Raw genomic sequence first — 13435 nt, 5'->3', positions numbered from 1 at the left:
TTCAATTTTATCATTCCTTTACTACTGAGTACTTCTACTTTCTTTTATAATTGCTGTCTTTCTAAACTCTTTACAGTAGACACCTGAGAGAGCATAATAACAGCTCTGGGAACAACAGTCGATAGTGGAAATGGTAGATGCATTTTTATCGACAGCGAAGTTTACCTGAGATAATAGACAAACATTATTTATTTAAGATGAAAATGCTAGAATATCAATTACTAGAGATTCAATGGTATATATATATATTCATGGTAAATTTAGTTAAATTATTAATATGAAAAAAAGGTTCTTGAGAAAATTTCATTTTGTATTAATTATTACTGATTAAAATACATTCGGGCAATGACGCTCAGCGTAAATGCGGCTATTAGGCCTACACTCATATAAAATAACTTATTACTTTTCTTTTCAAATTTCTCGAAGTTGTAAGTGTGTGAGAAATAAATACAGAAATCAGTTTGTAGAAAACGTGGAAATGGCAACTCGGAAAGGTGTTTATTAAAATAATGTGTCTTCGGAGAGCAGCAACTTATTTAGCATTGAAATTTCCAATTTGAAGGATATATTTAATGTGATAAAGGAATATGCAATTTAAGTTGGATGAATTAAGTTCTTACATATTACATGGCCTGATCTACAGAAGGAGTATATAAAAATAGCTACGGAAACAAGAAAAACAAAACAGGGAAACATTCTCGAAAGCTATCCATCAGACACTTAACTTTCACCGGAAATGCCTTACACAAAAACATAAGGTATAACATAGTCTCAAGATGGATTACCCTAAAAATATAAAAATTAATATATTGGCAAGCATAAAAAATTGTCTGTATCAGCCAAGTTTAAATATAGAATGATCGAGGATGAAAATACATCACGTGAATTCTGTGGACTACTTACAGTATTTAATTTTAGGAAAATTCACAAAAAAAAAAAAAATGTTTGTACTGGATTTCATGTCGTTAGTGCCAAAATGTGGTTTTATGAAGTGTGCATACATTGTAAATTGTTTTGTTCTTTTACAAGGATAGTCCTTGGAAACTCAGTTGCCAGCTTTGTACGATTTGCTATAACAAGCTTACAAAACTCTACCTTTCAGTTTTCCAAGTGATATTGTTGGCAACTGGGTTTCTAAAGGATTTTCCTGGTAAACAGTACAACAAATTTTATATAGTGTAGAAGCTACAAGCATAAAAAAGATTTACATGTGGAAAATGTTTATAAATTTTGTAAAATTTGTCTATGAGCGGCATTGCCTCCCACCCCTTCCACCAGAATGTAAATGACTGTCAGTAGGCCTATATGTTTAATGTATTCTTTTTCAGTGGAGCAGTCATTTATTTCTAATGACATTTTGAACGTGTTTGTATAGCTAAAGAAACACTCTTTACCTATTGTTAAAATACAATTTTACATAACAGATAATTGATTTTTTTTTAAAGGTTTAAATTGAAAGTGAATTGAATAGCTTTGCCGTACCACAGGCCTGTATAATGGGCTGAAAGTTGTAGACTTAATTATTTTGGACGGATAATCATGAAAGTAAGGAAGGTACTGTTCATTGGCGTACATTACTGCTTCGGCTCAGAAAGCTATAATTAGAGATAGTAAAAATTCGCGGATTCATTTCGTTATAGGCTGAAATTCAAACATGTGTTAATTCTGCTGGTTCTGCTATTGGCTCGTGGTTTAACTGGAGCTCTCTGGGCCAATGCGAGACTATCGACCAAAGAAGCGTCGAATCATAAGCTACCCAGTGGAGACGACTCACAATTTAGTAACCAATGAACACGCGTGTTTACTTGAGAAGTGCAGAGGATAATGGAGGCTATCTTATAGGTCATTGAATCCGCGAATTTTTCCGGTCCCTACTCACAAGTATTCAGCAAATGAACTGGCGGTGTTTGCCCGAATATATAGACTGTGTAGTCCACCACGAATTTTACCAGTCTCTAAATTTAGGAGAAGCTGTTGCCGTATTTGACCTGGCCATTCAGAACTGGATGGCTAATACTGGTGTGCCGACAGTAGAGATAAACCCAGCCAAACACAGACAGTTTTGACAAAGTGTTAACGCCCTGCTGGTCAGGAAACAGGTCGCACAGAGACCGCGGCCGGGAATGAAAGAGTCGCCGAGGCGCGGTGTTCTGCGAGGCGTCACGCACCAGGGGGAGGGGGGGGGGGGGGTGTCGCGAGGTGTGTGGTCCCCGGAGGTGTCGGCGCGAGGCAGACACCTGGTGCGCCTCGGCGGCTCCCGACAACGGCCCGTTGAGGCGCTGTGGCGCAACACCTCTCCTTTGTGGCCTGGCCCCGTCGAGGGACACACCTGCACGCCTGACCGCCTGGGGGGGGGGGGGGGGGCGAGGCGCGACAATGGGCCCGGCCGGGGGTCCCTCTCCTTACCACTCCTTACCACTCCTTACCACCCTCACCAAGCCTGGCCCCTCGCTGCAGACGGCTAACCCCTCTCAAGTGCGCCAATCTGGCGTTCAAGGTCCAGTCTAGGGACCGGAAAAATTCGCGGATTCAATGACCTCTAGGATAGCCTCCATTATCCTCTGCACTTCTCAAGTAAACACGCGTGTTCATTGGTTGCTAAATTGTGAGTCGTCTCCACTGGGTAGCTTGTGATTCGACGCTTCTTTGGTCGATAGTCTAACGTTGGCCCAAGAGAGCTCCGGTTAAACTGCAAGCCAATAGCAGAACCAGCAGAATTGTATACATGTTTGAATTTCAGCCTATCACGAAATGAATCCGCGAAATGCTAAAATGCAAACAATTGCATTTTTATGCAACTTCTGCCATTGGTTCACTGTTAACCTGGAGGACTGTGGACCAATTATACACCCTCAGTCAAAGCAGTATCGAATCACGAGTCTCCCAATTGAGACGCCTCACAAGTCAGCAGCCAATGAACAGGCGACGTTTGCCCGAGTATGCACAGGATCGTGGAGTCTATCCTGGAGGTCATTGAATACGCGAATTTTTCCAGTCCCTACTCATTGGTCGGTAACAAGGTCACATTATTTGAAGTGTTACATGTGATTGGGCAGCCACTTCTTCTCCTTGTTTATAACTGTTTCCAGGCCGCGTAGAGAGCTGTGTAGTCCATATGCGTGAAGAAGATGAATGTTTGTACCCAATGAATCTGTGAAATAATCGTCGCTCCAATATTACTAATACAATATTAAATTATAAACTGTTTCACATAGGCCTACCTATCACCCATTATAAGGGATGTTTTGTAAGAAGACGTATAACTTACGCATAAGAACCTGTTGCTTACATAGAAACAATAAAATTTTAATAAGTATTTTCTCTGGACGTTTACAATTTCCCGAAAATTTCAAGAATAGTGTTTTTATAAGCCAAATAAAATCAGATACTACATTTTGAAATAGGCCTATATATCATATATGTATATATATCATATATGTATATATACACATATATATATATATGTGTGTGTGTATATAAAAATGTATGGAGGCCCCAATTTAGTTTCTTTTATTTTAGCTATATCGTCATTCTAACATTTTAGTAATATTTATTTTATAAATGACAATAATATTATGTATATTAATTAACATTTGCTCGTGTGTATTAATTCAAAAATTAACTTATTTCGATTAATTTCTTCCAGATTGTGTATAAAGTAGGCCTAAAGCTGAAAACACTGATTTTTTTTGTTAATGTTTCCATAAACGAAGTAAAGTGACTATCTTTAAAGTTCCACTGAGAAATTGATTAAAATTAATTTTACCGTGCATGCTATTATACCAGATTATTGCCACTAGGTCCCAGTTATTTTTCATTGGTATGATATCAGTTTAATTTTAAGGCTTTATGCAAACCTTCAAGCTGAGTCTTGTGTCTTTTTAAAATTAATAACTTATTTAGATAGCTTAGAGTATAAATCCTAAGTTGTCATTATACACATTTTTGTAAAAAAATTTTTAAATTATGATTAAATTTCTGACCTGCCACAGCAGAAAATACGTAGAAGAACTACATTAAAAAAATGTGCAACCACACATAAAATGTAACACTTCTAGAGAGCCATTAATTACCCTAATAAATGTTTTTTCAAGGAAATTATATAACGGAAATAGTGTGTTTAACTGAGATTTAAGAGTTATCTTAGCTCCACCATCTTGGATGTATTGAAATATTAGCTTTTGTTTAAAGCACAGTAAAATTCCTTTTAAAAATATTTTATTTTTTGGCTGGACAAGCCACAGAAACCCACACTAACTAAACATTTTAGAACCTGTTCATTACTCTAAGACTGTGACAACGTCAATTAGACTCATACTTTGTCAGGCCAATAATTTCAATAAATAAGCCAAATAAGTTGTTAGCTAAAATGTCGTGCCCACCGCTAAAGCCCTAGGCTGTTGGTGGGCATGTTACATACAATATTAATAAATAATAATAATAAGTTAAATAAAATAAAGTTTGCTGCTTTAATTAATCTTAAGAAACTGCATAAAGTTTCTGAAAAAAAATTATTCATAAAGTATTTTGATAATCAACCAGAAAATATGCATTAAAGGGCCCATTCAAATATTTATGTTCACTCCAGTAACACAAAATTCACTTTCTTGAAATAGCAACAGCTGTTTTATGCATAATTAAATTAACAAAAATGAGGCAACTGTTATTTGACAATATACGTAGGAAAATAAAAACAATGAATACACATATAATTATTTGTACAAAACTTTAAATGTCTCTTCATAACATTTCATACATAATATCATTTAAAAAAAACTCTAAACAGGCCAATTCAAATCTAATTACCACAACTTTCAAGCACTAAAATTATTCGCCCAGGAAAATACACTCTTGTAGAGTGACGTACAAAAAAAATATATATCGGAGCTGCTTGAATAGTCTCCGTGTGTAGTGTTCAATTAGCTTCGTAGCAAATGTTTCACACGCCACGTGGCCAATGGCGGCCTACTGGGAGGTCGTCACTCCGTCCGTCAGTTCTGCGTTAAGGCGAGATCGCTGAGTCAGTGTTTTGGCAGCAGTTGTACAGGTAACTGCGCTCCCACGAGACAGCCTAGCCCGGGCTACCACTGACGTCACATCGCCGCGAGCGCTGCAATATCCTCGTCGAAGCCTCAGTCGCTCGGAGCGAAATTCACCCTGGACTTGATGTAGGCTTTTGGACATACGCCATTGCTATGCTCATGTATGTCTGTAGAAGAAAACTAAAAACACAAATTAAGCAAAAAAAAATTGCTGTGTTTGTTTCGTCTTTTCGTTTTGCTGTATTTCTGTCTCGTTTCAACTGTTGTGCTGAATTTTTTGGGTTCGATATTTTTGTGCTGTCATCATTTGTGGGGATTTTTCGTTTTGGTTAGTCCATTTTTTTTTTTTTTTGTTTGTTGACCATATTTCTGTTGTGGAATATTGTGTGGTGTTTATATACTGACAACAGCAATTTTTTGCTTAATTTGTGTTTTTTGTTAATTGTGTTTTTAGTTTTCTTCTACAGACATACATGAGCATAATAACTGAGTATATCCAAAAGCCTACATCAAGTCATGCACTCCCATTGCACAAATCTTTCAAAGATAATATTCACCCTTGAGCACCACCATTTTGTCCTTTCCCTCTCACAACGGTCACGATGAATACATTTAAACAAAGTTTTCAGCGTGTATATACGTACTACTCGAGTGCCGGTAAGTAACAAACTGGTTTATTTCAATTGTACAAAAAAACAGTTATAGAATTGAAACATCACCAAATCGAATTCACAGCCGAGTTAAATGTTACCACTTAGTAAAAATTACTAATATATATATTTTTTAATTATATTGTAGCGTCTACGTCATTCTCACTTATAAATAGAGACCGGAAAAATTCGCGGATTCATTTCACGATATGCTAGAATCCAAACAACTGCACATTTATATTGCTTCTGTGATTGGCTTACAGTTTATCTGAAGGACTTTTAGCCAATGGGAAACCTTCAACCAAAAAAGTATCGAATCGCAAGCGTCCCAGTTGACAAGTGTCACGAGTCAATAGCCAATGAGTAAGTGGAATTTGCCTGAGTATGTAGAGGGTTGTGGAGTCTATCCTAGAGGTCATCGAAAGCGAGAATTTTTCCGGTCTCTAGTCATAAACAACGATATATTGGAATTTAAAACTTCAGCGTTAGTTATCATGTGTTACTTATACTACGAAAAAAAGGTGCACGCAATAGGAAATAAAAATAATAAATTACACTAAAAAAAAGTCTGAATAAACATGACTTTTTAACTGTACTTTAAATATTAGTTCTTGAAAGGCTGGGTGTTTCGTTCAGCTTGTTTAATTGTTTTCTAGCTCATTCATGACGTCAACGGCTTAGGCTGGAGTCGCTATGCCACGACGAACACGACAAGTCAAATACGATTAGACGTCGTACAGCGTTCCAACACGACAGAGTTAATAGCTTAGGGTCGCAATACCACGACACCATTAACACAACGACCTCTAATATGGCTGTCAGAAAATTATTCCAAGCCAAATGCGTCCATAAAATGCAGTATGTAATGCGCCGAAAACAGCGTAGTCCCTATAGGAATATTTTATTTCCTGTTTATAGCTGAAGTGTATAATAATACAACATTTAGTCGTCTATAATAAAAAGTGAGATTAAGTTTTATTTTATACGCCAGAAAGCAAGCTACAACCCACCTATAAAATATAAAACGATGTTAACATAAAATAAAATCGTAGAGAGGACGGCAATGAAGAAACAGTCAATTAGGCGCTACATATTAAAATATAATTTATTATTTTTGGAGTTCTAAAGCTCATCAGAAATGTTAAAATTGAAATATGGAAGACTAAAAAAACATTCCTGAATTGACTTGGTTCACAAAGACAGGAATATATGAACAACCGTTGACTGAGTGACTAGATTGATTGACATCTTGTCACCTGTTATTAGCACCGAGCATAATTTAAGCATCCGTTGTTTATCGTCAGCTGACTGAAATTTGAAATGGCTAAAGAAAACAAAGATCTCTCCCTTTTATGTTATGCAGGCCTGATTCAATGGCGGCGGCAAGAAACGTTGAACATTTTCTTATCCCATTAAGTTGCCAGAAAAACTGTTAGCAGTGTCTCACAATCATTTCTGAGCACTGTCGATAGTGATTCAATTTATTTTAAATAAATTTTTGATTTTGATTAATCGCATATCTAGTTCAAAGTTTTACATGTAGGTTCATACAGGTAGGAGGTAACCATAGTGAAATGTAAAGCTTAAAATACAAATTACTTAAAATAATAAATGGTGGATTTAAAAGCTAAATTATTTGTCTCATTTAAATTAAATTATTTTTTTTTTTTAATTTCTGTTGGGGTATTTTAATAGTGCAGTGTTATGGTGAGAAAAGTGATGTCAATAAAATTGTAGTTCCATTTGTTTTGGGGCTAACTTTAGGGGTTTGCTTGTCGGAATTTGGTTTGTTTTGTATTTTTATACAAAAAAAATTATCTTCGATTGTAGAACACGTTTGTATTAGTATTATATTTTATACCTGTATAGTTAGAATTATTGTGCGGAAATATATTGATTTTCGAAAATTCTTTGAAAAAATAAAGTAAAAGTGGTATAATTTAAGTGATAAGTGTGTTTTAAAGACTTTTAGTGACAAGACCCGCCGTAAAAAAATGCATAAGTCCAGGTATAGTTTGAAAGCGAGGCGCATACCATGTATGTATGGTGCTGTGCGTTTCTTAATTTCTATCGCGACCACTGTTAAGGGCTCCGCCTACCCGGGCACACACGCGGTGCGCAGAGCTTCAGGTAAAACAACGCGATTTCAAAACTACTCAAGATAATCCGAGCGTGGTATGCTTACGAAAAGCATTTAAGAGTTCGCTGAGGACCGAAAAGTAAGTACTTTTGATTTCGGATTAAGTTTTTAAACTGTGTTTTTAGAAGAGTTAAAATGGTTAAAACGCGTGTTTTTCACAGTAATTTTTAGGCGTAAAACAACCGGTAAAAGATTCTTGAAAGCACTTAAGGGACTTGCATTACACCTTTATTTTCATTTATCCGCGGTATATAATGTTACGGTCACCGCTCAAATTTCACAGTTGTCCTGTGACGACGAGAAGACTGCGCGCCAGTCCAGAGGAGACACCGCGCTAGAAGCACCAGTGAGCGTCGCGCTTATCATCCCGCCTCACTGACACACATAATACCTAATACTGTTAGCGCGATTTCATCACGGAAAGAGGATTTCGATTGCAGGCTTTGACATTTCGTTAGGCCCTTGGAGGCTGTGGTACACTCGGCTGTGACCGACTCGGAACAGAGTCTCTCTCGTCGGGAGAGGGTTGCTGTCGCCCAGGAGGGGTCAGCAGGCGCCCCGGGTCTACTTGCCGCCGGCGCTCATGAGCGCCTCGATGCTGAACCCGGGGGACGAGATGAGGGCCAGCGCGGCGGCCAGCGGGGGCGGCGAGTCGGGGGCGGCTGCTGCCGGCCCTGCGGCCGAGGAGGAGGAGGCGGAGGCGGCGGCGGCGGCGGAGGCGGAGGACGCGGCCGCCCCCAGGTTGTGCGTGAGGCTGTGCCGGCGCAGGTCGCAGTTTCGCCGGAACACCTTGCCGCACGACGAGCAGTTGTAGGGCTTGATGTCGGTGTGCGTGAGCAGGTGCGTCTTGAGGTTGGAGCGCTGGTTGAAGGAGCGGCTGCACACGGGGCACTTGTGCGGGGACTCCTCCATGTGCAGGATCTTGTGCACGGCGAGCGTGCGCGACTGGCAGAAGCCCTTGCCGCACTCGCCGCACTTGAATGGCTTCTCCTTCGAGTGGATGTACCTGCAACACCAAGACCACCGACCCCGCCGTCAGCAACTTGCAACCGCCATCACGTGCCCACGATCCACTGGGACGTTGACCTCGCCAGAGACCTGGGGATCTCGCGGATTCTTTTGGCGTCAGAGCCTTCGTTGCTCCTGACGAAAACCTTTCTGTTCCTGTTATAAGTAGAGACCGGAAAAATTCGCGGATACATTTCGTGATAGTCTAGAATCCAAAAACGTTTGCCCTTTTGCTCCATCAGAGATTGGGCCACAGTTTATCTGAATGATACTCGGCCAATGAAAAACCTTTAACAAAAGAAGTATCGAATCAATAGCGTCCCAGTTAACAGGTGTCACGAGTCAGTAGCCAATGAGCATATGTAATTTTTCCGCGTGCATAGAGGATCATGCAGTATATCCTACAGGTCATTGAAATCGCGAATATTTCCGGTCTCTAGTTATAAGTAGAGACCGGAAAAATTCGCGGATTCATTTCGTGATAGTCTGGAATTCAAACTAGTGTACAATTCTGCTGGTTCTGCTATTGGCTCGCGGTTTAACTGGAGCTCTCTGGGCCAATGAGAGACTATCGAACAAAGAACCGTCGAATCACAAGCTACCCAGTGGAGACGCCTCACAATTTAGTACCCAATGAACAGGCGTGTTTACTTGAGAAATGCAGTGGATAATGGAGGCTATCCTAGAGGTCAATGAATCCGCGAATTTTTTCGGTCCCTAGACATTAGTAGGGACTGAAAAAATTCGCGTATTCAATGACCTCCAGGATAGACTCCACGATCCTGTGCATACTCGGGCAAACGTCGCCTGTTCATTGGCTGCTGACTTGTGAGCGTCTCAATTGGGAGACTCGTGATTCGATACTGCTTTGACTGAGGGTCTAATTGGCCCCACAGTCCTCCAGGTCAACAGTGAACCAATGGCAGAAGTTACATAAAAATACAATTATTTGCATTTTAGCATATCGCGAAATGAATCCACGGATTTTTCCGCTCTCTAGTTATTAGGTCTTTCTCCTAGCTGGGCATCGATGGCTCACGGTCGTAGACAACTGTGATCCAAACATCAACAAACTAGAAGAGTACAGAGATTTGCATCCTAGCTTGCGATCAAGTGAATCAGCGAAATTTCCTTACCTCTACACACGGATGACTCACTAATCTCGGTATTTCATGGCCACAAGCACTTTTTTTATTATCAATCCAACCACTTCATACATAAATTTATTACCAATCATTGGAAAATCACGCGTAGTCTCATCACATGTTATATTGACTTGTATTTTTGGAAGAATATTGCAAAACTGAATTTATGCTATAGTTTGGTGCCCCAAAAGCATCAATAATCTTTTATCATTATTGTTCATTAGGACACCCATTGTCTCATAATGTTCTGGCTACTGTGTGAATAGTAGGAACTCTTGTATGAAATAGTTACATACTTTATCCTCACATGCCTCTTCATACTAGACGAGTAATATTTCATGTATCATTGGAACAATTCGTGCTCTCTTTAAGAAACCCTAAAATGTCCTTGAATCTCATCATCAAGTCTAGTTATTAAAATGAATACGTAGAAAAAATTCCTTTAAAAGTTATATTATCCATACAAGAGCTATTGTGAGACTGGCGAGTAAACATGAGGCTATAACTTAGCTGATCATGTGCGTCATCATAATTATATGAAGAGGAACTGAAAAAGCAAACTGAATAGATTCCTTATGCAATATTAGAAAGAAATATAGTACTTTCGATTGGATCACACTGATATTCATGGGAAATACAAAGTTTATTATACACACAGAATCACAAATAAACGTTTTGCGGCCCCACAAAATATTTTTGTCAATGTGGACACCACAAACATATTTGGTAGCAGCATTAAAAAAAACCCAGTGATATTACAACTGATCTTTGAAAATAATAACACATACTTATAATATTATACCAAATTCCCAATTTATTCTTAGAGGCCACAAGTTTTACTTATGTAGGTACATTTCATAATAAACTACTCGTACTGACCATAGTGAAAAGTCTATTTTATTTTAAAAGGTATATTGTTGAACTTGATATGATGTACTATTGAAGCATTCGTACGTGCCCTTCCCCAAATGTTTTATAAATGTTTAGATGGTCTGAACAAAAAAATAAATTCAGTACTAACGGGATCGGTTTATCCGGGCGCACATGTGTACGGTGTGCAGAGATTCAGAAGAAACCTCGCTACTTGAAAACTGTTCGATATGTCTGAGTGGGGTCAGTTTGCGAAAAAAACATTTAAGAATTTTTCTGAGGGTACATAACTAGAGACCGGAAAAATTCGCGGATTCATTTCGTGATAGTCTAGAATCCAAAAAAGTTTGCCCTTTTGCTGTATGAGTGATTGGGCCACAGTTTATCTGAATGATACTCGGCCAATGAAAAACCTTTAACAAAAGAAGTATCGAATCACCATCGTTCCAGTTAACAGGTGTCACGAGTCAGTAGCCAATGAGCAAATGTAATTTTCCCGCGTGCATAGAGGATCATGCAGTATATCCTACAGGTCATTGAAATTGCGAATTTATCTGGTCTCTAGGCATGCATATTTCGCGAAAAGATTCCGAGACCAGCTGAAAGTTAAAACACTGTAGCATCGTCTGTGTTTCTTGATTGGGCGAGTTTCTTTCAGGTGAATGTCGATTGTTACATCACCAATCACAGTAATTCAGCAGGAAGCAAACGCGTCGTGAGTGGCTCGGCCAAATAAGGCAACGACTTCTCTCATAGATGGTCGCCAATCACAAGGAAGAAACAGCTGGTGTGGGTTTACATTGTTGCATTCTAATACAAGTTCAGATATTTTCTCGAAAAATGCTTGCCTCTATTGATGAGAGTTTCTCATTGACTCAGAGTTATTTCTCAAAAACTGTGAGCCAATCGCAGGAGCAGGTCGGAGGTAAAACTGCTTGGATTCCAGCCTGCCGCGAAATGAAGCCCGGGACTGCGCGCCAGTCCATGGTCTCGCGCTTAGAGGCGACACTGCGCCAGAAGCACCAGCGAGTGTCGCACTTAAAGACCCCACTCCACTGACACAGACACTCATGACCAGGCGGGCCCACCTCGGCGGTAGGAAACAATGTGGAAAATACAAGACGGCGTGACACGTTTGGCAACAAATTATTTTTTATTAAAAAAAAATACGAGGTACGATGCTGGCCGTTGCTCGAAGAACAATGTAGTCGCCGATAAAACACGAGGTAAAGTGGAAGAAAAACTGCGGTGATTGCGTGTTGGTGAGCAATAAGCAATCTATCCCCACCCGGCCCAACACCTTTCCGGCAAAAAGCCCACTGTTCCTTCCATTTGCAGCGGAAAAATTGAAATTTACCTCCAGAAATAGACTTGGTGTAAAAAAAAATAGCTGTTTATAAAGAGTCACGAGATGGAATAATGGAGTTAGTTACAAAGACAAAAATAATAATCATCCGGCTATGCTCTAAATTAAAATTTTCGGAATGTTACCAAAGGCAGAAAAAAACTACTTTCATCAAGCATAGTAGTTACTTTACTGTATTATTCTTATAAGAGACAACTTAAATATAAAATAAATAACGTCTGCCTACGTGTCATACACAGTGCCACTAACCGCAGAATTAAAGATCAGGCTAAATGTTGGGTTTTGTTTAGAAACGTTTTTAACGCAATCACAAAGTACCTAATGTATTATTTTCCAACATAAACACCACTAGTAAGAACCGAAATTAATGTATTTATATGAAAACAAACAAATATAATGTAAAAATAATTATTTTCATTGAATAATCCCAAGGAAAAAAAAATAAAAAAATAAAACAGCTTTTAGAATGTTAGATTTTGAGATCCACACATAAAAGCCCAGTGTATTTTTATAGTCTCAACTAGTAAACCACACCTAATATTTGTAAAAATATTTTATTTACGTAAAAACAATACTATTACAATGATATATAGGATTATTTCATCTTACAGATGATTTAGGGCCTAATAATAGGGTATCCGTAAAATATTACTTTAAACCTTGATTCAATTTTATTTTATGATGGTTCTACGCAACATGAAAGTTGAATCACTAAAAAATTTAGGAATACGAAGAAGTACAATAAACATATATATATTCAAAATGTCAATCGTAACCAATATAATCATATATATTAATACAATAATGCCTCAAAAATATTTATCCTTTTTTTTTTTTTTAGCAAAAACCACTCTTAATTCATATAAATTTGGTATCATTATATAGATATTTTTTATATAGATAAAAATTTATTGAATTTTAAAATTTATTATTGAATAACTTTTTTATTCAATTTATATATTTTTATTCAATATTTGTCTATTTGTCTGTTTATTCGAGTATCGCAGAAAAACTTCTGGACAGATGTTGATGAAAACTATTGTTTTAAAAGCTTACGACTAGCCGGAGATATAACAAAAAAACCACATTTTTTCACATCCATGTGCAACCAATATGAGGTGAGCTCCCATTTCTACTAACACCCACTTCCACCAATACTAATATACACAAGGCAGAGTTGTGACTCCTCTGGGTGTCTCTGGTTGGCAGTTACA

At 38.3% G+C, this 13435-nt stretch overlaps 1 protein-coding gene across 1 annotated transcript in view; it reads right to left on the bottom strand.

Moving 5' to 3' along the window:
- Positions 1-8413: 8413 nt before the first annotated feature.
- The window catches only part of LOC134543233 (protein sister of odd and bowel-like), a 45334-nt gene continuing 40312 nt past the window's right edge, over positions 8414-13435 (bottom strand). Inside the window, 2 exon segments of the mRNA XM_063388136.1 lie at positions 8414-8554; positions 8556-8838. Coding sequence (XP_063244206.1) covers positions 8414-8554; positions 8556-8838 — 424 coding nt within the window.

The sequence above is a fragment of the Bacillus rossius genome, assembly GCF_032445375.1.
Source record: "Bacillus rossius redtenbacheri isolate Brsri chromosome 9 unlocalized genomic scaffold, Brsri_v3 Brsri_v3_scf9_2, whole genome shotgun sequence".
NCBI lineage: Eukaryota > Metazoa > Arthropoda > Insecta > Phasmatodea > Bacillidae > Bacillus > Bacillus rossius.
Note: the sequence above shows the minus strand (reverse complement) of the source record. Positions and strands in the feature narration are given on the sequence as shown.